The 25448-nt window shown below is 40.2% G+C and overlaps 2 protein-coding genes across 5 annotated transcripts in view; one reads left to right on the top strand and one right to left on the bottom strand.

The window, feature by feature from the left end:
* Window positions 1-1038, top strand: part of LOC140755527 (uncharacterized) — a 58934-nt gene extending 57896 nt beyond the window's left edge. For all 4 annotated transcript variants that reach the window (XM_073090816.1, XM_073090814.1, XM_073090815.1 and 1 more), the window contains exons 47-48: window positions 299-352; window positions 899-1038. In XM_073090816.1, coding sequence (XP_072946917.1) covers window positions 299-352; window positions 899-1011 — 167 coding nt within the window. In that variant the 3' untranslated portion in view covers window positions 1012-1038. The remainder of the gene's footprint in view (window positions 1-298; window positions 353-898) is intronic.
* Window positions 1039-7336: 6298 nt separating this feature from the next.
* On the bottom strand, window positions 7337-25378 carry LOC140755416 (bromodomain-containing protein 8). Its single transcript, XM_073090623.1, has 18 exons — window positions 25105-25378; window positions 24137-24317; window positions 23083-23278; window positions 21877-21978; window positions 20472-20612; window positions 18709-18859; window positions 17579-17669; window positions 17119-17178; window positions 16816-16953; window positions 15940-16064; window positions 14617-14786; window positions 13658-13815; window positions 12348-12479; window positions 11748-11820; window positions 10659-10758; window positions 9178-9312; window positions 8636-8744; window positions 7337-7467 (listed from the first exon to the last, which is right to left on the bottom strand). The coding sequence occupies exons 1-18, from the start codon at window positions 25287-25289 to the stop codon at window positions 7369-7371; spliced, it is 2346 nt and encodes a 781-aa protein (XP_072946724.1). The 5' UTR covers window positions 25290-25378; the 3' UTR covers window positions 7337-7368.
* Window positions 25379-25448: the final 70 nt, after the last annotated feature.

Here is a 25448-nt window from a genome sequence, read left to right as displayed (position 1 = left end):
TCCATGAACGACAGTAGCCACTTATCTTCAGGTGGACTACCTTAAGTCGGCCACAGATGCGCCGCTTCTCCTGAGGACTAAGCTGGAACGCCTCGGAAAAGTCTGTCTCCCTTACCACGCCCTTCAAACCAGAACAAAGCAGCGCTACACTGCTGATAACAGAAATAGGTGTGACGGTGGTGCCGCCGGAGTCGAACTACAGAGGGTTTTACCATCTTCAGTCAAGTTCACTTCACAAGTCAAGCGTAAAGAAGTTTAACTTCAATAAATTATTCTTTTTGTATGTGTGTTATTTCAGGCGTGCAGTCGTGTGCGGCCTCGTGCGAGCCAGAACCGCCCAGGATCCATGCTGGTAAGGACCGGTCGATCATTCCTTCATTCATTCATATTGAAAATATACTTTTTAGACCAAATTTGAGCAAAAAAAGAGGTTCCAAAGTTTAATTGATGGATACTTGAAATTTATACAGAGTATGTATAACGGGGGCTGCTATAACAACAACTATTAAAAATAAAAATAAAAAGTAAATATATGAAAATTTTGATGGTATGGTACCCTCCGTGTGCTGCGATCATAGATTAGTAAAGATACTTCGCCGCCTTGAAATTGAATGAAGCCACAAAATGCTGATTCGTTATTTTTTTGAATTCTTGACAAATAAAAAACATTTTTAGAGAAAGTTCACGAATAAATAACTAATACTGCGTAATTTGCATAATAAATGAACAAGTATTTCAAATATTTTATGGACATTTTAGCACGAAGACGTGGCAAAACTTTTTTACGCAACTATTTCAATTCTCAAAACTGGTTTACATTCTCGAGTAGTATCTTTACTAATTTATGGCCACGACTTGCATTTTCAAATTAATCTTTGAACTCTATTTTTCTTTCCAGAATCGAGTGTGTTCCTCGCGGACCGCTCCGAGGGGTGTGACCGCGAGCGCTCCGCCCTCAAGCGCTTCGACATGTACCTGCGCGCGCCGCGGCCGCCGCACGCGCACCACTAGCGACACCCGCCGCTGTCGGACACCGCCCCAGCCGCCCCGGACACTCGCCGTGTGGCCGCTCTAGCCGCTGTCCGACACGGCACCCCCGACGCCGCTCGGGACCCTCGCGCCGCGGGCTCCCCGCCGTCCGACTGTAAGGCACCGTCGGATGCTGCCCGCGGCGATTTGTACGCGTCTGACGCTCCCCGGGATCGGTCGGTAGCGTCTGACGCTGTCCGCGACGATTCGCGGCTATCTGACTCTATTTGGGACCGTCCGATAGCGTCAGACGGTGTACGAAGTAGTGATTCGCTGCCGTCTGACGCTATCCGGGACCGTCCGGCACAATCAGACTCTGTTTGTGGCAATTTATTGTCACCTGACTCTATTGAGGACCGTTCGTTGCTCTCTGACAATGGCCGGGACCGTCCGATAGGGTCTGACTCTGTCAGGGATCACTCGACAGTGTCAGACAATATCCGTGGTAAGTTCGTGCTCGGCGCTGTCGGGGATCGCCCGACAGTGTCAGACTCTACCCGTGGCAATATCATGTCTGACTCTGTCGGGAACCGTTCGACAGTGTCAGACGATAACCGCAATCATACATTGCTGTCTGACTCTGCTCGCAACCATTCGTTATCTGACTCTGTCCGGGACCGCCCGTCAGGATTAGACCCTGTCCGGGATCGCTTATCGGTGTCAGACTCTAACCGCGGCGGCTCGTTATTCCCTGACTCTGTCCGCGGCGGTTCGTTGCTGCCTGACACTGTCCGGGACCGACCGTCAGTGTCTGACGCTGTCCGATATAAATCCGATAGTGTTAAACACGGCCAACAGTCAACAGTTCAGGATTATAAATTTAATACTGTTATAGGCTCTCCGCTGACATCTGACGGTGTTCGTAGTTCGTTGTCTGACGCTGTCCGGGACCGCCCGCCGGGGTTCGACTCTGTCCGGGGTTACGGTTCTGGCTCTCTCAGAGATCGTCCGGTAGTGTCCGATTCTAACCGCAATCCGTCGCTCTTTGACTCTGTCAGGGATCGTCCGATAACGTCAGAGTCTAACCGCACCAATGTGTCAGATTCTATTCGAGACCGTCAGTCGCTGTCTGACATTGTCCGGGACCGCCCGTCAGTGTCTGATTCTCGGTACAAACCGCTCTCTGATGGCCAACATGGTCAAACCTCAAATCGAGATCAATTTGAGAATGTTAAGGAATATTCGCTCAGACAAAACACTGTTCGTAGCTCTCCGCTAGCCGACAGTCGTGGCAATTCGATGCCTGATACCACTCGTGATCGCCCGCCACCCAGCACTTCGCGGGATTATTCTCAAATGTCTGACAGTGTCCGGGATTATACGTTCCGGTCTGATACTGTCCGAGACTCTCCGAAGTCTAATGCTGCACGGAATTATATGCCTGATTCTGTCCGGGACCGTTCCCGAACTGACACTGTCCGTAGCTATCCGTCTAACGCTGTCCGGCACAGTCCGCTGTCTGACACTGTCCGAAGTTATCCACAAGTGTCTGAGAATCTTCGAGGTTTTCCACAAGTATCCGACGCTGTCCGAAGTTATTCACAAATCTCTGACACTGCTCGAGGATATTCACAAGTGTCCGACACTAGTCGAAGCTGTCCGCACGTGTCTGAAACTATCCGAAGTTATCCACAAGTATCTGACACTGTCCGAAATTATTCCCAGGTGTCCGATACTGTCCGAGGCTATTCACTGCCTCCTAAAGTTGTTCGAGGTCCTTCCTTGGTGCCTGACTCTGTCCGGGACCACAGGTATGACACTGCTCGGTACTATCCTAACACAGTCCGGAATTCCCCACAAGTGTCTGATAATGTCCAAGCTACGCTGCCTAGGACTGTCCGAGGTGCGTCGCTGCCTGACACTGTCCAAAACTATTCCTTATCTGATACTATCCGGCAAGGCCAGCACACAACTGCCCAAAACTATCCGCTATCTAACACTCTTGGAGGCCGTCCGCTTCGAGGCTATCCGTTGCCTACAACTGTCCAGCATAGCATGTCTAACACAGTTCAAGACCGTCAGTCTGACGCTTTCCGTGGTTCTATGCCGGTACCTGACAGTCTCCGAGGCAATTCGTCAGTGTCTGACGCTAATCAACGCCGTTCCTTAGTGCCTGGCGATGGTAAACAGTACACACAAGCGGACAGTGCCCGCCGCTGTCCGTCTGACGTCACACACCGTACGCAGTGGCCTGACGCTCGGCAACAACCTGACTCTGTCTACCACGGTCCACTTTCTGACCCTGTGAGGTACGGTCAGCTGTCTAAAGTTGTGGGGAGTCGTCCTCCCCGGCCTGACACTATCCGCGCCTCTCCGCTGGTATCTGACGCTGCTCGGTATAAAATGCCTGACGCACGTTCTCAGCTGACACCCGACAGTATTCGTTACGGAATGTCTTCTGATTCTATGCGTGGTCGTCCGGTGGTGTCTAATACTATCCAAAGTTCTATATCTGAAGCTGTCAGAGGCCGTCAGCTAACATCTGACGCTGTCCGAAGCCGTCAGCTAACATCTGACGCTGTCCGAAGTCATCCTCAAATGTCTGACCCTGTCCGAGGCCGTCCTCAGCTATCTGACGCTGTCCGAAGCCCTCCTCAAACGTCTGACACTGTTCGAAGCCGTCAGCTAACCACTGACGCTGTCCGAAGCTCACCGCAGACGTCTGACGCTGTCCGAGGCCGTCCCCTACAATCTGACACTATCCAAAGCTCTCCGTTAGTGTCTAAAACTGCCCAAGACCCGCTGCTGGAGGGCGATGCTGAGCATGGGCCATTGCTGCCCGCTGACTTATACGCCTGCTTATAAGCTATCATATGTCATATATCGATGCGATTGTAGGATAAATCTCCGTTATTAATATTCAAACTATCCTTGTTTTACCGAAAATAGTTTAAAATTTGACAATTACGACGTCATTGTCAAAATTGTCAAGATGAAGTTATTTTCATGACAATTTGACAATTGTGAAGTAATTGTAAGATGTCAAACTGGTAGGTAAAGCAATGGATAGATTGATTATTATTAATGAGAAAGATAGTATCTACAATGTTCTGACGGTTTTAAAGAATATATCCTGGATGTGAGATAAAAATAACGAAAAACTCTGACAAGAAATCAGTTATACCACTAAACGGACTAGACTTTATGAAAATACATTGAAAATAAAAAGTGAAAAGTGAAAGCTAATGTGAAATTATGTAAATTGAAAGTTATAAAAGAAATTGCACGATTATTCAAAATATTATAGAAAGATAATTGTGCTATGTACATACATAATCGTTCAAAAGGATTGTAACTGATTTTTCTCGAAATTATTGACTTAGATGTGATTTTTAATGTTAAACTTGACATTGATTGTCGATAGACTGTGACCCGTTATTAATAAGCGATCTATCCCCTATCTGGCAAAAGATCGATTGACAATGAATACTGTTTGTGCTCAGTAGGGATTTAATAAATACAATTTATTCTTCCAAAAATATAAAATAGAAAAAAGATTTAAAAATGACGTAAATGATCAATAAAAAGCAATTATGTGATCTATACATGAATCAGTGTGATGTGACTGTAATAGTATGAAGACATCTCAAATATCGATCTTTGGTAGGAATACGGATAGATCGTTTATTAATAACAATGTTAGGAAACGTTCTGGTATTACATCACTTAAATATGACGTATATAAAGCCACACCTACGAGTGTTATTGGTCGTGACAAATTACTGTATGTTCACATATTTCTATATTTGGGACACTATTTATTTTGTTTCTTATTATTTTGGTGATAAAATTAAGAGTATATGATTGTCGCAAAAAATCAGAGTTTATTTATTTATGTGAGTTTTATATAATTATGTATTTTTTACAATAAATATATATAAGTTGTTTCAATAAAGAATGGTAACGCAAATGGCGCGATTTGTATACGTTTCTCGTTTACTCTAAGAGATTGTGAGAGGGATATGTCATTTTAAGTTTGAATTATTATTGGAACAATTTATATAGGTAGGGTTGTCACAATTTGTATTTGAGAAAATTATTTTATATACTACAGTGAAGAGAGGGATGTGGAAAAAAATATGACGTGACGTTAAAAGAGGAGATAGGGGATTAATAATGTGATGTGGAATATAATAAAAATATCTTTTACTGAAAAATTATGTCGAAATTACGTGTGATAGAAGAATTTGGGGACGAGAGAGTAAGTTTAAACTTACTGAAGTTGATGATGTAAAAGTTTATTATCGAATTTGTATGGGCAGTATGGAAGGGCATTCCACCACGCTGCCCCATTGTATGATGAGAAGAGTAATAATATAAATGATATGAAAAATGAGAAACACAGGTTTTGTACAAGTCTTAGTATAAAGTGCATGAAAATATCAAAGTTTAATGCAATTGAATAATTGAGAGACACTTTCTAGATTTTTAAATGCATGCATTCTACTGTAAATGCTTTTTTTAAAATAAATATCGAGGTAATATAATGTTTATAAACCGTACTTCACTATGAATGTTGTTGATGGAGATATCATAGATGAGTAGATGACGCGTCGCTTAAAGAAGCGATTTTTCTATATTTTTTTGACATTTTAAAACTATTCTAGACTTCTATGATATGTTCAGTTAGTGATTTCTTTCCATCTGTAACTCCCGTTATTATATATAATCAATAAAAAATTTAAAGATTGGAATCTGACAGTGATTTTGTCAAATGAATATCTTTAATGATGATTAATTTGTAACAATGGATAGATAGGTTATAAATAACGGGCGTTTTGACTAATATAATTTTACAAATTGTCAAATGAAGATCTCAGATAGATCAGTTCGCTTGTATATACGCAGTAGCCCGTGGTTTATGGGCCGCGTTTGTATCGATGTCCCGCGCTCAGGGAATACATTTATGTTTCAGTTTAGCTCTCGTGTAAAGGTTGTACGTAAGTGATAAGTAAAGTGTATATTATAGCCGAGTTTGTGTTTTATTTACTGATGCTATCCTGTAGGACGGTATGGCGTCAAACTGCTAGTCCACTCTGAACGTTGTTGCGAGCAGTCATACAGTTTGCTATGGCGACGTGATTCCTTTCTATATTCAGAGCGGACTAGCAGTTTTACGTGGACTATACGTGATATTGCATACATTAGTTTGATTAGTATGACACCCTTCGTGGTTTGACTTCGCCGGCACCAACGCCGGCAGTTGCAGTTATAACAGCAGTGTAGCGCTGCTGTGTTCTGGTTTGAAGTGTGGTAAGAGACATACTTTTACGAGGCGTTCCAGCTTAGTCCTCAGGGATAGAAACGATCTGTGGGCTACCTTAGATACGATTGTAATCTTATCTGAGGTTGATTACAGATGTGACATAGACTAAGATAACAAAGTAAAAATCACGTTCTAGGCGAAAATACTTTATTGATATATTCCACACATTCATCGTAGAAATTATGATTCTTAAATTTGAAATTAAGAATTGTTTACATTAACAATTAAATTAAAATACAAGTTGATTCCATATCTAATGATACATAGTTTTTTTTTTCTTTTTTTTTTTCGCTTAGTATGTATTTACAAGTTTAGCGCTAAGTTCCAGATGCCTTTTATTAATAATCGATCTATCTAATGTTTTACCTATCATAGATTGACATCTGTCCATTTCTGCATATTAGACATTGTCAAATATCAATCTATCGTAGGTAGCATCGGACAGATCGAGTATTAACAACGTATATAAATATGCAGGATAAGGCCAATTTTGGTAAATAAGTTGTTCTTCAATAGCTCAACTAATGCAACATAAAACATAATGAATGGATTATGCATTACAATCAATACAAGTTGTACCTCATATAGGAATTGATGTACAATCCTTTCCAGTGTTTTTTTCTTCTCTCTTTCATTTTTTCCTTTAATAAACGATACATTTACTTATATACTACTTTTTATGTAGTAGAACTATTTAATCAGTCACATTTCTTCATTACTCGGTTACATTTTGTAATAAATCGCTACAGCTCTGCTTTTTCCGCCACATATCCGACATTATTCACAATTCAGAAATTCTACGTCATAAATCTAATGTTATTTATCATAATTCTGACTTTCTCCTTTACAAATCCGTACTCCAGCGCCAGAATTCCTTTCTTCACCGCCATAATACTAACATTCTCTGTGGCATTTACGCACTCCACTGCTATAATTATGCACTTTATCACCACGATCCTGCATTCTCCACCACAATCCCACACTTCCCCCCACAATCCCACACTCCCGCCACAACCCCACACTCCCCACCACAACCCCACACTCCCCCCTCAACTCCACACGTCTCCACCCCGCTAGTGTCTCTCGGGCGCCTTCCGCTTGCGTCGTGGCGGCGCGCAGCACAGCCCCGCGTGCGCCTGCGCCGCCAGCAGCATGCCCAGCTGGCCCTGCGCCTGCACACAAACATACAATATATTTTATATAATATCTACTAATTAATACTTATACTTATTAATACTTATTAATACAGGCGCGGTTCCAGGGGGATGGCGTCACAGGGGTCATGAAAACAGTCGAGTCGAAACACTTGATCAGTTTTTTTTCGTGGGGAACCCCTGCATGGATTCGTCTCTGCTGCGAAGGTAGCGGAGAGGATATGCCGGACTTTACAATAAATACACGTGGAAATGGAACTTAAAATAGAATGAATAATATGTAAAACGGAATGCATGTGAATGTCTAAGTGATTGAATGACAGTAAGGATTGAGCGGTGACAGTGGTGTGAATGAGGGATATGGAAGGAGGGCGAACGATGGACATAAAAGAAAGACGGTTGTAATAAGTAAAAAATAAAAATTACGAAGAAATAAGTGTTTTTGACTTCGAGATCCCGATTACTACATACATATAAAACGCGTCAGAAAAAAGTGGTCTAATTTAACCAATTTTTTCCTGTTGACCAGTCTCCAAATCTTATGCTGCGAATGCGCCTATACTTATACACATTAAAAGGCCAACAAAAGCCAAATAATGATGAACTTCTTTAATGGCACGTGATTCCCCACGATACAGAAAATATACATAGGCCTTAAAGATTATAAATCTAACAAATGTTGTAGTATAAATATAGTATTATGGTATTACTATATTATTATCATATATTTTTTGTACATTTAAAGTAATTATGTAGACTATAGATTCAATGCTATAATGTTTTTCTTCACGTCTAATAATAGATATTTAGATCAAGGCGTATGTAGTGAGTTACTTAATTCTATATAATATAAAATATATCCTTCATTCACTTATAATGTTATTATTTAATTGAATATTTCAATTTTTATGAGATGAATACAGTTTATACCGCTAAAAAAAATATTACATCTATCTTACTTAGATATTTCATAAAATATTAATTTCAATAATTATCCAATACATTTGTTAGTTAGTTTGGTAGTTTTATTGTAACTTAATAAAATCAATTTCAGCAATAATAACCCCTAAGACTATTAACTACATATTGATTTCGTTCAACGCCATTTACTAAATAAAAAAACATTTTGACAAAAAGTGGAGTTGGCTAATTTGCGAATTAAGGTATCGATATGAATACTACCTACCTCTTCGAACATTTCCTTCGCCATAGTGTAGACGCTGTGCTCGCTACTGTTATACATCAGCGCATTAGACAGCATCAGTAACACATCTCGCTGAAACTCCGCCGTTGTCCTAAAATAAATAAAACATTAAATAAATATAACACAACATCAGTTTAAAATGTATTAAGATTTATCACTACAGACATAGAACGTATCAGGCGCGTGTAGTAGCAGACAAATGTTGTGTGACGACCCGCGCGGCGGAGCCGTCACCATACCGGTCTGCCGGGCAAAGGGTTGCGGGTTCGATCCCCGGCCAGACAGATCTTAATGATGAGTTTAAACATCTGTTGTGTATGTAGGCTAAAAGAGCACTCATCCAAAGTCGAAAAAAAATACATTTTCGTGCATCCATTGTTGTCCCACTCCAGTCTCCTTTCAGAATGAGAAGGATCAGGGCATAGTAGGAAAGTCCCCGGGTGTTGGTGGCTAGTGTCGCCCAGTGTCGCGGGTGTCGGGGGCCCCCTGACCAGTGTCGGTGGCCACCGTCGCCGGGGCCTCACCTGATGACGCCGGAGTCGATGTTCCGGCGCACCGCGGACAGGTCCATGGGCCGCTTGACCGCCGCGCTGTAGCCGGGGGCCTCCTCGTCGCTGATCGGCCGCAGGAACAGGGAGGCGTACTTGTGGGCGCATAGCCTGGAAATAAAGCAATCATCATCATCATCATAAACTGTCCCCTTGCTGAGCACGGGTCTCCTCTCAGAATGAGAAGGATTAGATCATAGTAGAGATGGGTTGGGACTAGGTATACCTGTTCCTAGTAATTAAAAATACGTGATCCAAATACCTGTTCCACCGAGCCTCAATAGTCTCATTATTTATGGTTCGCATACGCGACACGCGTACAATCTGGTCACTAAGTACCTTTTTTTTGTTACAATCTGGTCACAAGTACCTATAGTCTGATTCATAATTAGGTGTCCAAAATGTAAACAAACAAATGTCACTGTCAAAATTAACAAGAAACAAAAACTTTAACAAACTCAACAAGAAACGAAAACTTTACAATTATTCACAATTTAACAAACGCGCTATGAAAACGATAATACATTCGAGTTCGATTACAATCACGAAAATGAATAACATCTACGAAACTTAAAAATGAGGACACAAGTAATGTTTTGGGTTCCGATTATGTTACCATTATCATATTTTAATTTTCTACCATAAACCTTGTTTTTTATTATTATTACTCTATGGAACGAAATTGAGGTAACATAAATATTAGAAAATGCGAATTGATCTTCATTTGTGTAGATTATTATTTTATTATTGTTGTATTACTTTAATATTTAAAAAAACAAGAAACTACCATTTGAAACGTATTTTCTTGATAGGTCAACACCTTTGTTTACATTTTGGACACCTAATTATGAATCAGACTATAGTCCAAGACTAAGTACCTAGTGAATCACTAGAAGCTATTTCGTTTTTCGGTTTGTCCTTTACCTTTTGAAGGTTTCCCCCTCGAAAAGAAAAAAAAAAAGGTGTAACTGGGCGCAAGTACCGCTGCCCGTAGTAGGTACAAGATGATACTAGGTGTTCCAGTATATACGTCTCATCTCTAGGTAATAGTGCACCGCGCTAGCCACGTGAGGATTAGTAGACTTCACATATCTTGGAGATATTTTTACCACGCTTTTATTAGCTTGACCTGTATTATGTAACGGAATCTTTGAACTCGATTTTCACCCACTTTGAACGGTCCGATTAATTAAACATTTTGAACAATTATCAAAAACCGATGACGATACACAATTTTAATAATTTTATCCCATTCTCCTATCAGGATCGTCAGGAATTAGGATTAACGATTTTCCTTGTACGATTTTAGCGTTGTTTTGTGATTTTGAATAAAAATAAACTATAATTATTATTTGTGCAACTTCACAAAAACATATTAAAAAACTCGGATATATCATTTAAAGGGGAAAAAATAATACGTGCATACGACATGTGAAAGTGTCATCATGTGTGCCTACCTGCTGTAGACCAGCATGACGCTCTTCCTCCACAGGCGGTGTTGGCGCTCCGCGTCGCCCGCGCTCGGGGACTCCGGGGCGCTCTCGGAGCCCGAGCGAGCTGGAAACACCAAACACGAACTAAGACAACTGTACCAACCAAACTTTAGCCCACTGCTGGGCAAACGTTCCCGAATCATCTGACTTACAATATATAATTCATTATAACATTATATACTACCCAATTCTTACAGTTCGGCATACAATCCACCTTTTTTATAATAGAGGAGTAGCAGACGAGCATGCAGTCTACCTGATGATAACTAAATAAGACATCTGTAATAAACCCCAGATAGGATTAGATATTCCTACCTGAGGTCAGCCACAGACGCGCCGCTAGCCACAGAAGCTGGAACGCCTCGGAAAAGTATGTCTCTCTTACCACACCCTTCAAACCAGAGCACAGCAGCGCTACACTGCTGTTATAACAGAAATAGGTGTGGCGGTGGTGCCGCCGGAGTCGAACCACAGAGGGTTCTACCATCTTCAAAAAGGGTAAGTGATTACTGCAGTGATAGAACCATTTGTCGTTTGATTTCAGAGGCACCACCGCCACATTCCTCTTTTCCGGTTTGAAAGGTGTGGTAAGAGAAAAACACTTATCCAAGGTGTGCCAATTTCATTACCCGACGACCCGCGTGGCGGAGCGGTCCCCATACCGGTCTGACGCGCAGAGAATCCCGGGTTCGATCCTTGGCCAAACAGATATCTAAATGATGAATTTATATTTCTGTTTCTGGGTCTGGGTGTTTGTGTATTTGTCTCTCTGTGTGTCCATAGCACATGGAATCCTAGTGTGGGGCTATGAGTGTAGAAAGTGTTTATTTATTTAATTTAATCTCTTAGTCCGCGTAAAACAGTTAGTCCGTTCTGAATATAGAAATAATTCGCGTCGTCATAGCAAATTGTATGACTACACCTGCTCGCAACAACTTCAGAGCGGACTAGCAGTTTGGCGTGGTCTCTTGGTCATTTTCGTCATCTTTTCTTTCATCGTTTGGTTATTTATGCATTAATATTAATGATTTTTAAAAATATTGCGTTACTTACTTCTAGAGTCCGACTTCTTCTTTCTAGAATAATCTCTCTTCTTTTTACCGTCTTTTTCTTCTTCTCTGCTCAACTGCGAATATAAATACAGAATTACTTTTAAAAATCTTAACAAAAATATATACGAGATTGTTTACATAAAAGTTTACCATCAGGTGGACTGCTGATAACAGCAGTGATAACCTAGTGGTTAAGAAACTCGGACTGTTGACCGAGGGATCCGAGGTTCAATTCCCAGGCCTTATTTTATATAATATTATATATATTAAGTTATGTGCGTATTAGAAATAAATTATAACATGTTTAAAACGGTGAAAAAATCGTGAGGAAACCTGCATACCTGAGAGATCTTGAAAAAAAGCTTTTAAAGGTACATATTTCAAAGGTATATGAAGTCTACTATGCATTTGTCCAGCGCGGTGGACTATGGCCTAATCCTTCTCATTCTGAGAGGAGACTCGTGCCCAGCAGTGGGACAGTAATGAGTTGATGATGACGATCAAATGGACTGCATGTTCAAATGTTTCTTCTATATTTATATTTAAAAAAAAGAAATAATAATGAGCCATTATTAAAATAACGATATATGACGTAACATACCTCCATCGGAGTATCATCGTCTGTTTCCGTGTGAGTATCCTCTACTTCTTGCAACTTCTCTTCTTTCATATGCTGCGGCAGCGACGCCAGCTGGCAGTCCTCCTTCATCATCTCCTTCAGCGGGATCGAGTCCTGAATAAAATAATATAATATAGTATATACACTGAGTTTCTTACAAGAAAATAATAGTGCAAATAACAATCTGTAAGTGTCTACACAGGTCTATATATAAAAATAGTAAATATAATAAATTATATATAATTTCATTCCATTACATACAAATAAAAATATTATATATAAGCTGTTAATTTATAAAATCAAAATGTATTAGAAATTTAAATTGAAACAAATGAAATATAGCTGTGAAAAATTATAAATAAAATTTTATTGACTGACAATTGATTTACTATTTTGAAATAATTAATTATGATTTTTTATGAGTGGCTGCTGCTGCGGACTAAATTGGAATACCCCAGATAATTATGTCTCCCTTACCCGTACCCTTCAAACCAGAACACATCAGCGCTTAACACTGTTGTTATAACAAAACTAGGTGTGGCAAAGTCGAACCACAGAGGGTTCTACCACCTGCCTTGTATTGGACTGCCACTTGCCAGTGTCCAATTGAGCTGACATTTGGCTTTTATCTTTTTTTTTGTTTTTGATGGACACAAAATTCGTGAGAACAAAATCCTTACTAATATTATAAATCCGAAAGTAACTCTGTCTGTCTGTCTGTTTGTCTCTTCTTCACGCCCAAACCACTGAACCGGTTTTAATGAAATTTTGTAGGAAGATAGTCTGAGACCCGAGAAAGGACATAGGATAGTTTTTATCCCGGAAATCCCACGGGAACTGATGGCGATCTAAGATCGATTAATCGGAGAATCGATTTTCTGGACCAAAAAAAATCGATTATTTTAATATTATTTTAAAAATCGATATTAGAAAGGATTGAATCGTAAACTATGCATTTGATCAAGTAATGATCTTTAGCAAAATTGTTGTCCATGAGCCCACGATGGCTTCAGAGTTGGTACGACCAATTTTCGCCAGATGGCGTGATATGTCATATTTTTTCTTTTAAACGCGGGCGAAGCCGCGGGCAAAAACTAGTCCTATTATATTTCTAAGTTACCCTGATTTGAGCATTTCTAAGATTTGTAGTATATAAAACGGCTCATTAGTATCTAGTTAAGCATATAGGCACAAAATCTCGTATATTAGCAAATCAATCCCTAACTCGAATTACGACCACTGTAAGCAGTATATTCGAACTCGGGACCTCCAAAAAAATATGAAACAAATACCTCAGCATCTTCCTCCTTCTTGATATCCTCTATCAACTTCTCCTCCGCGCTGTCTTCTTCTAGAACGGAGACGGATTCTTCTGGCGGCGCTTCTTCTGTATTGTCCTCTCGTTCTTCTTTCAGGGACACTTCTGTGTTCGGTGTGCTGGGAGGTGGTTCTAGAAGATAAAGGAGTTTGTGAGATAGTTTTAAAGGTGGTATAGTTCGCGCCAAACTGCAAGTCCGCTCTGAAGTTGTTGCGAGTAGGTGTAGCCATAAAATTTGCTATGCGACGCGATTCATTTCTATATTCAGAGCGGACTAGCAGTTTGGTGCGGACTATACCAGTTTGAGAGATTACACCACGGAGGTACCACTGTCACACCTATTCCTTTTACAACAGAGTTATAGTTGCTCTTCTGTTACACTTAGCCCGAGAGTAGGCACGTGGAGATGAGTACAAATTAAATATATGATGATTTTTTTTAAGTGCGTGTCGATGGCCAAATCCGTAAGTTATGGGGAAAAGTGCAAAACTGAAATATGGAGCGGATTTTAAATATTTCCTAGTTAGCCTTAAAAAAGTAACCAGTATCATTTAGTAAATCTGGAAAACAATAATAAATGCCACGTTCTAATAATAACGTTATTCTTTTGTGGCGAATTCCCGCCACTCGCCGAGAGATGGCGCCACGAGTGTTCTGAATCACGCTATCGGAGTTTTCTCAACTTCTTGTACATATACAAGCTCCGAACTGAGAATGTCCGAACACAATCGCTTCCTGGGCATGATCGCCTAGCCCACAGGGAGATCTCCCATAATTAGTTATATTATTAGCTTATAAATAGCTAAAGTACCATATTTTATTATATAGGATTCATTACACCCTATATATAAAAAAAAATCCCTTAAAAACACATTGAATACAAATAAAATAGAATTCTTTTCTAATAAAATTTGTTCCTAAATTTGATTATACCTGTTTCAACTTCAGTCTCCTGTACTTCTGGACTCTTCTCTATTTGCGTCTCCTCTGGCGACGGCTGCGCTTCCCTCTCTTCTCTGCTGTCCTCCGCTTGTGGTCTTCTCTCAACTTCTTCTTCTTGCTCTATCTTGATCTGGATGTCTTCTTCGTTTTGTTCTGGGATGCTGTAAATAATAATTTAAAATTTAAATTTAAATAAAAAAAATCATGCCCTCTAAAAAGTATTTACAAATGAAAAGTCCCAAGTTACGGTCTGACGTAAGAGGGTACTGGGTTCGATCCCCGGCCGGACAGATGTTTTTTTTATAATATAGGAGTAGTAGACGAGCATGCAGTCTACCTGATGGTAAGTGGCTACTGCCGCCCATGTACATCTGTAATCAACCCCAGATCGGATTAGATATTCCTACCTGAGGTCGGCCACAGATGCGCCGCTACCCCTGAGGACTAAGCTGGAACGCCTCGGAAAAGTATCTCTCCCTTACCACACTTCAAACCGGAACACAGCAGCGCTACACTGCTGTTATAACAGAAAAAGGTGTGGCGGTGGTGCCGCCGGGGTCGAACCACAAAGAGTTCTACCACGTTTAAAACCTTTTTTATTTGTATACTTTTGTATTTGTTGTTATAGCGGCTGCCATTTTACACACTGTAAAATTTCAATTTCACTGTAAAGTGTCTGTCTATAACGGTTTAGGAGATAGAGCCCTGTGACAGACGGACAGACAGCGGAGGGTTAGTAAGTTAGTCCGTTTTTCCCCTTTGCACACAGAACCCTAAAAATGACACACAATTAAACACCCACACGCCCATGAAAGTATGGACCGCCGTCCAGAGTTGCATCAAATTGAAACTTGTTGTAGACGATGTATAATTAACCAAATACTACCACCAATAATTATTTTATAGATCAGCACCCGGGTTCGGAAGTTATTTACCGAAATGTTACATAACCTCAAAATCTAAAATATCCGATTATCCCGTATTGACAAACACACATGAACTAAATCAAAATAAAACGCCATTGCCTTCAAATTTTCTCTTTATACATCAACTGTAATGATATTATTTGTTTAGCCAAAACACTAATAGATCTTATTGAATTCCGAGTATAAAATACCGCCAATAATAATTTTTAAGAACAAAAATCAACATTTCGTCTTATTTTATCTTAAATTGATTCCCCGTTCAAAGAAACTATTCTGATAAACAAACTATGTAATAAAATCAAAAAATAATTTTAATATTACTTTCATTTTGACGCATGAGAAAAATCAGTACCAAGAATGGGCATTCTCCTTTATAAAAAAAACATACCTCGGTTTATGAATGACTTCTTCCTCGATAGGTCTAGAATCTTCTTCCACGTTCACGACACTCTCTGTCTCCCTCTGCTTCTCTTCTGGCGGTGGAGCTTCTACTTCTCTAATATCCTCTTTGATCTAGAAGGAGACAATGTAAGAAACAAAATTGAGAATATAATATTGTCTATTATGTAATAAGTACTATAAATTGTTTTCTATTTTTATTTTCTTTCTTTTTTTTTTTGATAATTTCTGTTCTAAAACGAATATTTTGAGAATTAATTATTTTAATCAAATTTTGAAGTTTACTGTATAAACTAAGCTATGGTTTATAATAATTACACTATGTTTTAGGCATTATGCTATATTTATTTATTAAAAAAAATATTGCATCACCTCTAAGAAGAAATGTACAAAAGGGCAAACATAATGCCTGATGGCATTTTCTACCAGTCAACCCTAGGTGGATGAGGAGAATTTGCAGCAGGTGTTATGCGAAAGTAACAGAGAGCGATAGACAATAATAGAAACAGCAGATATATCAATATGTATTAAAAATAAAGAAATATACATATTTTAACGATAAAATAAATCCTACTATCTTTTTTTCTTTTATCTGTATTTTATCTTTATCTGTAAAGGCCTCTTTTCCGTCGTATTTTTTTTATATTCTTGTAATATAATTTTTCGCCCGTTTCGATAAGTATTTTTATTATTATTTGTTCGATGTCGATGACAATAGATGTTTTTATCTATACTGTATAAATATTTATTCTATTTTTATCTTTTTTACTTTCATTTATTTATTTTTTTCTTTCCTATTTATTACAAACATTTTATTACTAGTATACAAACATAAACAGTTCAAACATAACAACAACAAACAAACCTTAACAACTTCTGGCTGTATAACTTTGATCTCCGGCGTCGGAAACTTGACTTCCGGGAACGATATCCGCACTTCCGGTTCCGGTGTTGCCTCCCGCGCTTCCGGCTCCTGTTCTGGTTCCGGTTCCGGCGCTTCCGGCTATAGATTAAATAAAATACTAATATGACAATAATATATTTAGCGTAATGTAATAATTAATATATCTATTTTTGTAAATATTTCATGTTCTAATTACTCTCCTGTAAATATTACTAAATGTCGCTTAGTAAGGATATTTATATTTATTATTTATATTCTGCTTACCATTTCCATTTCAGTAGCTAAAACTTCTTCATTAATATTTTCAGTTGACGGTGGCTCCACCTATCGGAGATATTAAACATTAGAATTATATTAATTTTACATGCACAACCTACATTTGGGTACATCTAAATGAGCCTAGGGGTTAAGAAACTCGGCCTCCCATGTAAGCATCTCGGGCGGTCCGAGGTGCAAATCCCAGACACGCACCTCTGATTTTTCAAAGTTATGTTCGTATTAGAAATTAATTATCATTTGCTTAAACGGTGAAGGAAAACATCGTGAGGAAACCTGCATACTTGAGATATTATAAAAAAAGTTTTCAAGGTATGTAAAGTCTACCAATACGCACTTGTCCAGCACGGTGGACTATGGCCTAATCCTTCTCATTCTGAGAGGAGACCCGTGTCCAGCAGTGGGACAGTAATGGGTTAATGTCGAACTATATTATTTATTTCTTTACCTTATCCTCGTCTATTTCCATTGCTTGGGGCGCTGGCACCATCTCTATGGGGGCTACATCCTCCTTGCGCATTGAAGCTTTCTCTGTAGGCCTATAACAATTATATAATTATAACTACCAAGTATAATTAAAATAAAAACCCGACTGCTTAAAGTATAGATTATGTCACTCCCACAATTTAGACGAATCCATCGACACCTCACATGTTAATCCGTCAAGCCATTTGTGCTGCAGCGTGACAAAGAATGAGACATACATACATACATTTTTTATACTAAAGTTGCAAGTACGCGGAGATGGACTGCCACCTGCTGGTAAGTGGCTACTGCCGCCCATGGACATCTATAATCAATCCCAGATAAGATAAGACATCTAAGGTCGGCCACAGATGCGCCGCTACCAATGAGGACTAAGCTGGAACATCTTCCAACGGTAGCGCTTAACACTGCTGCTTTAACTCTAACAACATACTCTCTAAGACATTCCCCTCCGCCATTTGACAACAGGTTCTAACAACATTGCTCTCCGCAGTCCACCCTCCATACGCTCTAAAACATTCCCCTCCGCCATTGGACAACAGGTTCTAACAACATTGCCCTCCGCAGTCTATCCTCCATATGCTCTAAAACATTCCCCTCCGCCGTTTGACAACAGGCTCTAACAACATTGCCCTCCGCAGTCCACCCTCCATACGCTCTCAAACATTACCCTCCGCCGTTCGACAACAGGCTCTAACAACATTGCCCTCCGCAGTCCACCCTCCATACGCTCTAATACATTCCCCTCCGCCATTGGACAACAGGGTCTAACAACATTGCCCTCCGCAGTCCCCCCTCCATACGCTCTAAAACATTCCCCTCCGCCATTGGACAACAGGTTCTAACAACACTCCCCTCCACTGTTTGACAACAGACTCTAACAACATTCCCCTCCGCCATTGGACAACAGGTTCTAACAACATTGCTCTCCGCGCTCCAGCCTCCATACGCTCTAAAACATTCCCCTCCGCCATTGGACAACAGGTTCTAACAACATTGCTCTCCGCAGTCCACCCTCCATACTCTCTAAAACATTCCCCTCCGCCGCTCGACAACAGGCTCTAACAACATTGCCCTCCGCAAAACACTCACCTAGGATTCCCCTTGTGCATAGCGGTGACCGGCGGTATGTGTATATCGATGTCCCTGAAGGCATACACATCCTCCGCCTTGATCTCTATGTCGTCTATGTCCACCGATGGCGCGGGTGCGAGCGGGACAGGCTGAGGGGGCGTCGTGTTTGCTGGAAAGAGATGAATATATTATTTTTTATCACCTAAATAATCATTATATTATTCAATTTAGAAATCAATTATCACTTGCTTAAACGGTGAAGGAAAACATCGTGAGGAAATCTGCATATGTGAGAAGTCTTAACAAAAAGTTGTCAAAGGTATGTGAAGTCTACCAATTCGCACTTGTCCAGCGCGGTGGACTATGGCCTAATCCACATTCTGAGAGGAGACCCGCGCCCAGCAGTGGGGCAGTGAGGGGCTGATGATGATATTATCCAATGTTTTGTCTACCAAAGATTAACATTTGACAAGATCTTTAGTGGGATATATATAAGAGTGTGGTGAGGGAGATAGGCGTATTCGTAGCTGACGTCAGATAGGACTCTAATCCTACCTGGAGTTGATTACTGATGTCCACTAAACCACCACCTCTATCACGTAAACTACATGATAATTTTCTAATTACATACAAGTATAAAAAACTTTTTATATACCAATAATCACTTCTCCTATTCCCAAATGCCCTGAAAAGTATAACTTTAAAAATAATAATAACTCTTCGCCCCTCCCTCCCAGCCCCCCAATCCAAATTACAAACCAGTAACATTCAGATATAACAATAACTCTTCGTCCCCACCCTACCTTTAAGCAGTTATTCAATCTGCGTAATAACTCTTCGCTCCCAACCCCTAGTTACCAACCGGTAATACTTTAGTGTAACTTCAGATACAACAATAACTCTTTGTCCCCCATCCTACATTTAATCTGCATAATAACTTTGCGCTCCCAACTCGTAGTTACAGAACTGGTAATCTTTAAAAATATATAACTCAAAGGTGACTGACTGACATAGTGATCTATCAACGCACAGCCCAAACCACTGGACGGATTGGGCTGAAATTTGGCATGCAGGTAGATGTTATGACGTAGGCATCCGCTAAGAAACGATTTTGATCAATTCTACCCCCAGGGGATAAAATAGGGGATGAAAATATTACTTCGTTACGCGAACGAAGCCGCAGGCAAAAGCTCGTACCTAAGTAAACTGGTGCAGTCATTCATAGAGGTCATGACCCCCCCAAAATTTCGTCAGATTTATTTTCGTGGGGAAACCTAGCATGGATTCTTCTCTGCCGCGAGGGTAGCGGAGTCGATATGCCGAACGGTACAATAAATATTGAAATATACATTTAAACGCGTTAGAAAAAAATGGTCTAATTTAACCAAGTTTTCGATGACTTCCCCTCCCCCCCAAGTCTTGTGCTGCGATCGTGCCTGTAAGTATATCTTATAACTATTAGAAATAATAAAATTTAACTTTATATATTTTATAACGCGTACACTATCTATGGTCTCGGGCTATAATGTAGTCTATTGTTCCTTAGTGTTCTTGCAAATGGCTCTATCGAAGAAGAATAAATAAGTTTTTCTACTATTTCTAAACAATCGTTTTCAATTAGTAACAAACCAAGTATAGTCCGCGCCAAACTGCTAGTCCGCTCTGAAGTTGTTGCGAGCTGGTGTAGTCATACAATTTGCTATGGCGACGCGATTCATTTCTATATTCAGAGCGGACCAGCAGTGTTACAGCGACTATACCTATATAACTCTTCGCCTTACCTTTAAGCTGCTGTTCGATCTGCACCAGCTGGCTCTTGATGTGTTCTATAGCCGCGTGCTTGCTCTCATGCGGGCTGGAGCCCCCGGGCTTCTCTAGCAGCATGGAGAGTGTTGGAGCACCCGCTGACGGGGATATCGTCTCTGGAATGTGATGGGGTTGGTGTAGTTGATTGTTACTTTCATGTCTAGGGGGAAGGGGTGAGGAGAAAGTGTGGCAGAGAGAGGGGGAGAGAGTGAAGAGAGAGAGGGAGAGAGTAAAGAGAGAGAGGGAGAGAGTGAAGAGAGAGAGGGAGAGAGTGAAGAGAGAGAGGGAGAGAGTGAAGAGAGAGAGGGAGAGAGTGAAGAGAGAGAGAGGGAGAGAGTGAAGAGAGAGAGAGGGAGAGAGTGAAGAGAGAGAGAGGGAGAGAGTGAAGAGAGAGAGAGGGGGAGAGAGTGAAGAGAGAGAGGGAGAGAGTGAAGAGAGAGAGAGAGAGGGAGAGAGTGAAGAGAGAGAGGGAGAGAGTGAAGAGAGAGAGAGAGGGAGAGAGTGAAGAGAGAGAGAGAGGGAGAGAGTGAAGAGAGAGAGGGAGAGAGTGAAGAGAGGGAGAGGGAGAGAGTGAAGAGAGAGAGGGAGAGAGTGAAGAGAAAGAGGGAGAGAGTGAAGAGAGAGGGGGAAAAAGTAAAGAGAGAGGGGGAGAGTGAGGGTAAGGAGAGAGAGAGAAAAAGGGAGAGGGCAGGAGAAAGAGAGAGATAGGATAGTTTAATGTGTGTGTGGCAGAGCAATAGACAGAATAGGAGGGAGAGGAAAAGAGAGGGGAGAGAGAGGAAGAGAGAGAAACAGAAAGAGTTGATACCATTTATTTATGCTATTGTGCGCATATTATGTTTATTTGTGTGGGGAAAAGAGATAGACAGAGAGTTTCAGTATCACTAACTCTAATTATTGATCTAATAAACATCACTGCAATATAATAATCAAATAAAAAGAAGAATACGTAAAAACCCAAGTAATCAATGATAAACAAGAAATTACATTTCAATAAATAAGCAAAGAAACACATAAATGAATTAATAAATAAATCATCCCAATTTCTTTATCTTCTCATTCTCTCTCCCTCTTTTTATCTCTGTCTCTCTCTTCTCAGTCTCGATCTCAGTGAATCAGAAATGAATAAAAATACATACATAAATTTTATGTATGTATGTATTGTATTACATTTCATGTATGTATGTATTGTATTATATTTCATGTATGTATGTATTGTATTACATTTTATGCATGTATGTATTTTATTACATTTTATGTATGTATGTATTGTATTACATTTTATGCATGTATGTATGTATGTATTTTATGTAACACATTTCCGTTTCATTGGGTAGTCAGATAAAAACTAGTTTATAAGGATGACGATGATATTCTTACCAACAAGTGTGGCCGGGTGTGGTAGATGCTGTGGTGTTGTCACCACCGGCGAGGACTTCAGCAGTGACGTCAGCAGCGGTGACGACGGCGCCGGTGGTGTAGCTGGAATAATACAAAAGGAATTCAAGTTGAATTCATAGATAAGTACAGATATCTCACCGCCTTGTAATTGAAGGAAGCCATTAAATGGCTTAAACGGCTAACAATTCTGTCAGCCAATTTATGGCTGTCATGGTGTAATTTACGCGGAACCACCCCGACATGCGCCTTGATTGGGAATCAAACAAGTTATTTTCACAAAAAAGAAAAGAAGGCCAATTTGAAAAATTCACCCCATATATTTTGTGCAATTTATCTATGTGTTAGTGATTGGCGGATATAACTTAACTGATTTATGTATTATATATATTATAAGGAAAAAAGAAAAATTGTGATGTAAACTTAACGTCAATACGACAGGAGTGGCTGAACGGCCTTTGGCATTTGATTGACTTTTGCTTGAGACATTGCTCAGAACGGTTAGGCGCATCACATATATTCATGAAAAGTAGTATCGTACCTTGTTTTCTCTAGAACCAGAAATTCATAGAACTTTTGTTCTTAAAATCCTAATTTGATTAAATAATTATTAATAAAGTTTGTGTTTTGCTTATAATATAATAAATAAAAAAATGTGAGCCGTCACGGCACGCCTGGCAGATGTGAAACATCGACATTATTTTGTAAAAGTAATATGCAGAAAAGAACATATTGTGATAGGAACTAAATATGTCATAATGATAAAATAAAATATTACGATTTTTTTCCAGATAACGATGACTATTTATTGAATAAACATTTATTTTCATTAAATACAAAAAATTACGAATTTATTTCAAATCGTGACTACTTAATTCGTTTAATCAGTGACTTCGGTAATAGTTATATTCGATGTTGCCTCTGAGGACGGTATTACTCTTAACGCCAGATCGAGTGGGAGAGAATCGCACAGTCGATTGCGCATGGCGACGCGTCGCCACACCGTACACACTACTGCATATAGACTGTATATATATACCATCGTCTAGCGTGGCGACGGCATGCGTCGCCACGCCAGAAATCGGTTTTACGTGCGGCTATAGATGTTTCACATCAAATATCTTCAAGGGTCTTGAAGGGCCAAAGCAAAGAGACACTAGACAAAGAAATGACAACTAAGTCAGTCACCTGCGACGGCCGGCGGGGTCTGCGGCGGCCGCCAGGTCCTCTCAGCCCGCGCGCGGCGCTCCTCGCGCTCCTTCAGCCAGGCCGCGCGCCGCCCGCTCTCGCGCTCCCTCGCCCGCTTCGCGCTCTCTATGCCCGTCCACAGCTCCTGGAGCCTCTCCTCGCTGGTCGACGGGTTGTGGGCTTCCGCTATCTCGTTCTACAAGAAATGTTTTTTTTATATATACTAATATTATAAAGAGGAAAACTTTGTTTGTTTGTTTATAATGAATAGGCTCAAAAACTACTGGACCGATTAAAAAAAATTCTTTCACCATTCGAAAGCTACATTATCCACGAGTAACATAGGCTATATTTTATATGAAATATATTTGATAAATAGATTTTTAGGCGGTACAAAGTTTGCCAGGTCAGCTAGTACATATATTATTATAAAAAAAATACTAGCTGAGCATTTTCAAATTACGAAAACACATAGGTCAAAAATCATTTAAATGCAGTTAGGCCAGTCTGGTTCTAGCAGCCTCATTTACGAGCATGTATTATAGCCTAATAGCAGCATGCTGTTGTGTTCGGGTTTGAAATGTATGGTGTGGGACTAATTTATCACAGGCATTCTAGCTTAGTTCTCAGAGGTAGCGGCGCATCTGTGGCTGACCTCAGGTGACTCCAATCTTATCTAGATTTAAGATGTCCATAGGTGGCAGTAGACTTACCACCAGAACTCGTAGTTTCTTACCTATATTACATAATACTTATCACAGGCATCCTATCTTAGTGCTCACAGGTATAGTCTGCGCCAAAATGCTAGTCCGCTCTGAAGCTGTTGCGAGCAGGTGTAGTGATACAGTTTGCTATGGCGACGCAATTCATTTCTATATTCAGAGCAGACTAGCAGTTTAACGCGGACTATAATGGTGCAACTGGCTGACCTCAGGTGACTTCAATCTTATCTAGATTGTTTTAAGATGTTCATGGGCAGCAGTAACCACTCACCATCAGAACTGCATGGTTTCTTTGTCATCTATATTACAAAAAAAAGCTACAAAATTGTCACCTTTAATTGATCATACTGCTGGTTCATATCAGCCAATGTCTTCTGTATCTCGAGGATCCTGTCCTGTGTGAGGCGTTTCAGGATGCTCTCCTGGGGAGTCTCCACCGCACCCTCACTGCTGCGCTTCTTGCGCTTCGGGGTCTCCACATGCTCGAGTAGGGCTTCATATTGAGCTGCGCAACTATGTAGTGAAATATGGTGTTTCATAAAAATCACAGTTAGCTAGATAATATTGCAAAGTTTGAAAAAAATATATTTTTAGGGTTTCGTACCTAAAGGGTAAAATGGAAACCTATTTCTAAGACTTTGCTGTCTGTCCGTCTGTCACAAGGCTCTATCTCCGGAACCGTAATAGATTGACACTTGAAATTTTTACAGAGTATGTATAAAGATGTCCACTATAAAAACAAATACTAAAAATAAAAAAAAAAAGTTGGAAATAGATGGGCGTAGAAGTTTTTTGCTTTATCTATTGAACCATAAAAGGTACACAGTTCTAATTTTCACAATTAATGTACTTCAATGGCTGCTATAATAAAAAATACCTAACCGTAAAAAAAAAAATTTGGTGGTATGGAACTGTCAAGTGCGGGTTCGACTTGCACTTGGCCAATTATTAGTCTTTACTCTTTGGGTACTTTTTGTGCCGAGTCGGCCATTTTTGGTATTCGAGTACCTTAGTACTCATATAAAAAAGAATCAACTCAGTACTCGAGTCCATTTACAATGTACTCGAGTTAGCATAAAGTACTTGAGTACTTTGTAACACGCAGTCCAATAGCACGGAAGATTAAAAAGGCACTCACTACACAAAATTAAACAAGTTTTTACTTGCACAATCCTGCTGCATTCACTCGTTTGCCTATATAAGGTACATTAGACTGGAGTAGTACTCGAGTATGCGAGTTTATATAAGTACTCGAGTACTGACTCGAGTCGACCTGACTTAGTACATCTCTAATACATACCTCTTCTGTGAGTACCAATCCGGCGGCCTGTTCGGCTCTCCGACGGTTTTAAGCGCGCGAGACACCGACATCCAATTCTGATCACCACTCCGCACCACGGCGGACGCGAGACACAACTGTTCGCGAACATTCCACGTGTCCAGCGGCACCCGCTTTAACTGCAGACGCTCTTGGATAGAACTCATATTTGTTAAATTACACAAAATATCAAAATAATAAACAAACTGCGCTCCACCCCTATTACAACAAAATGACAATTGACAAATATGTCAAATGAAAGTGACATTAGTGAATTTTTTGGTACTTCGTGTTCTTGCTTTTCAGCCTAATAGAATTTAAATGTA

The sequence above is a fragment of the Epargyreus clarus genome, unplaced genomic scaffold, assembly GCF_041222505.1.
Source record: "Epargyreus clarus isolate Ecla_fem2 unplaced genomic scaffold, WU_Ecla_fem_2.2 ptg000033l, whole genome shotgun sequence".
Classification (NCBI taxonomy): Eukaryota; Metazoa; Arthropoda; class Insecta; order Lepidoptera; family Hesperiidae; genus Epargyreus; species Epargyreus clarus.
The sequence above is the reverse complement of the archived record's forward strand: the minus strand, read 5'-3'. Positions and strand labels throughout refer to the sequence as shown.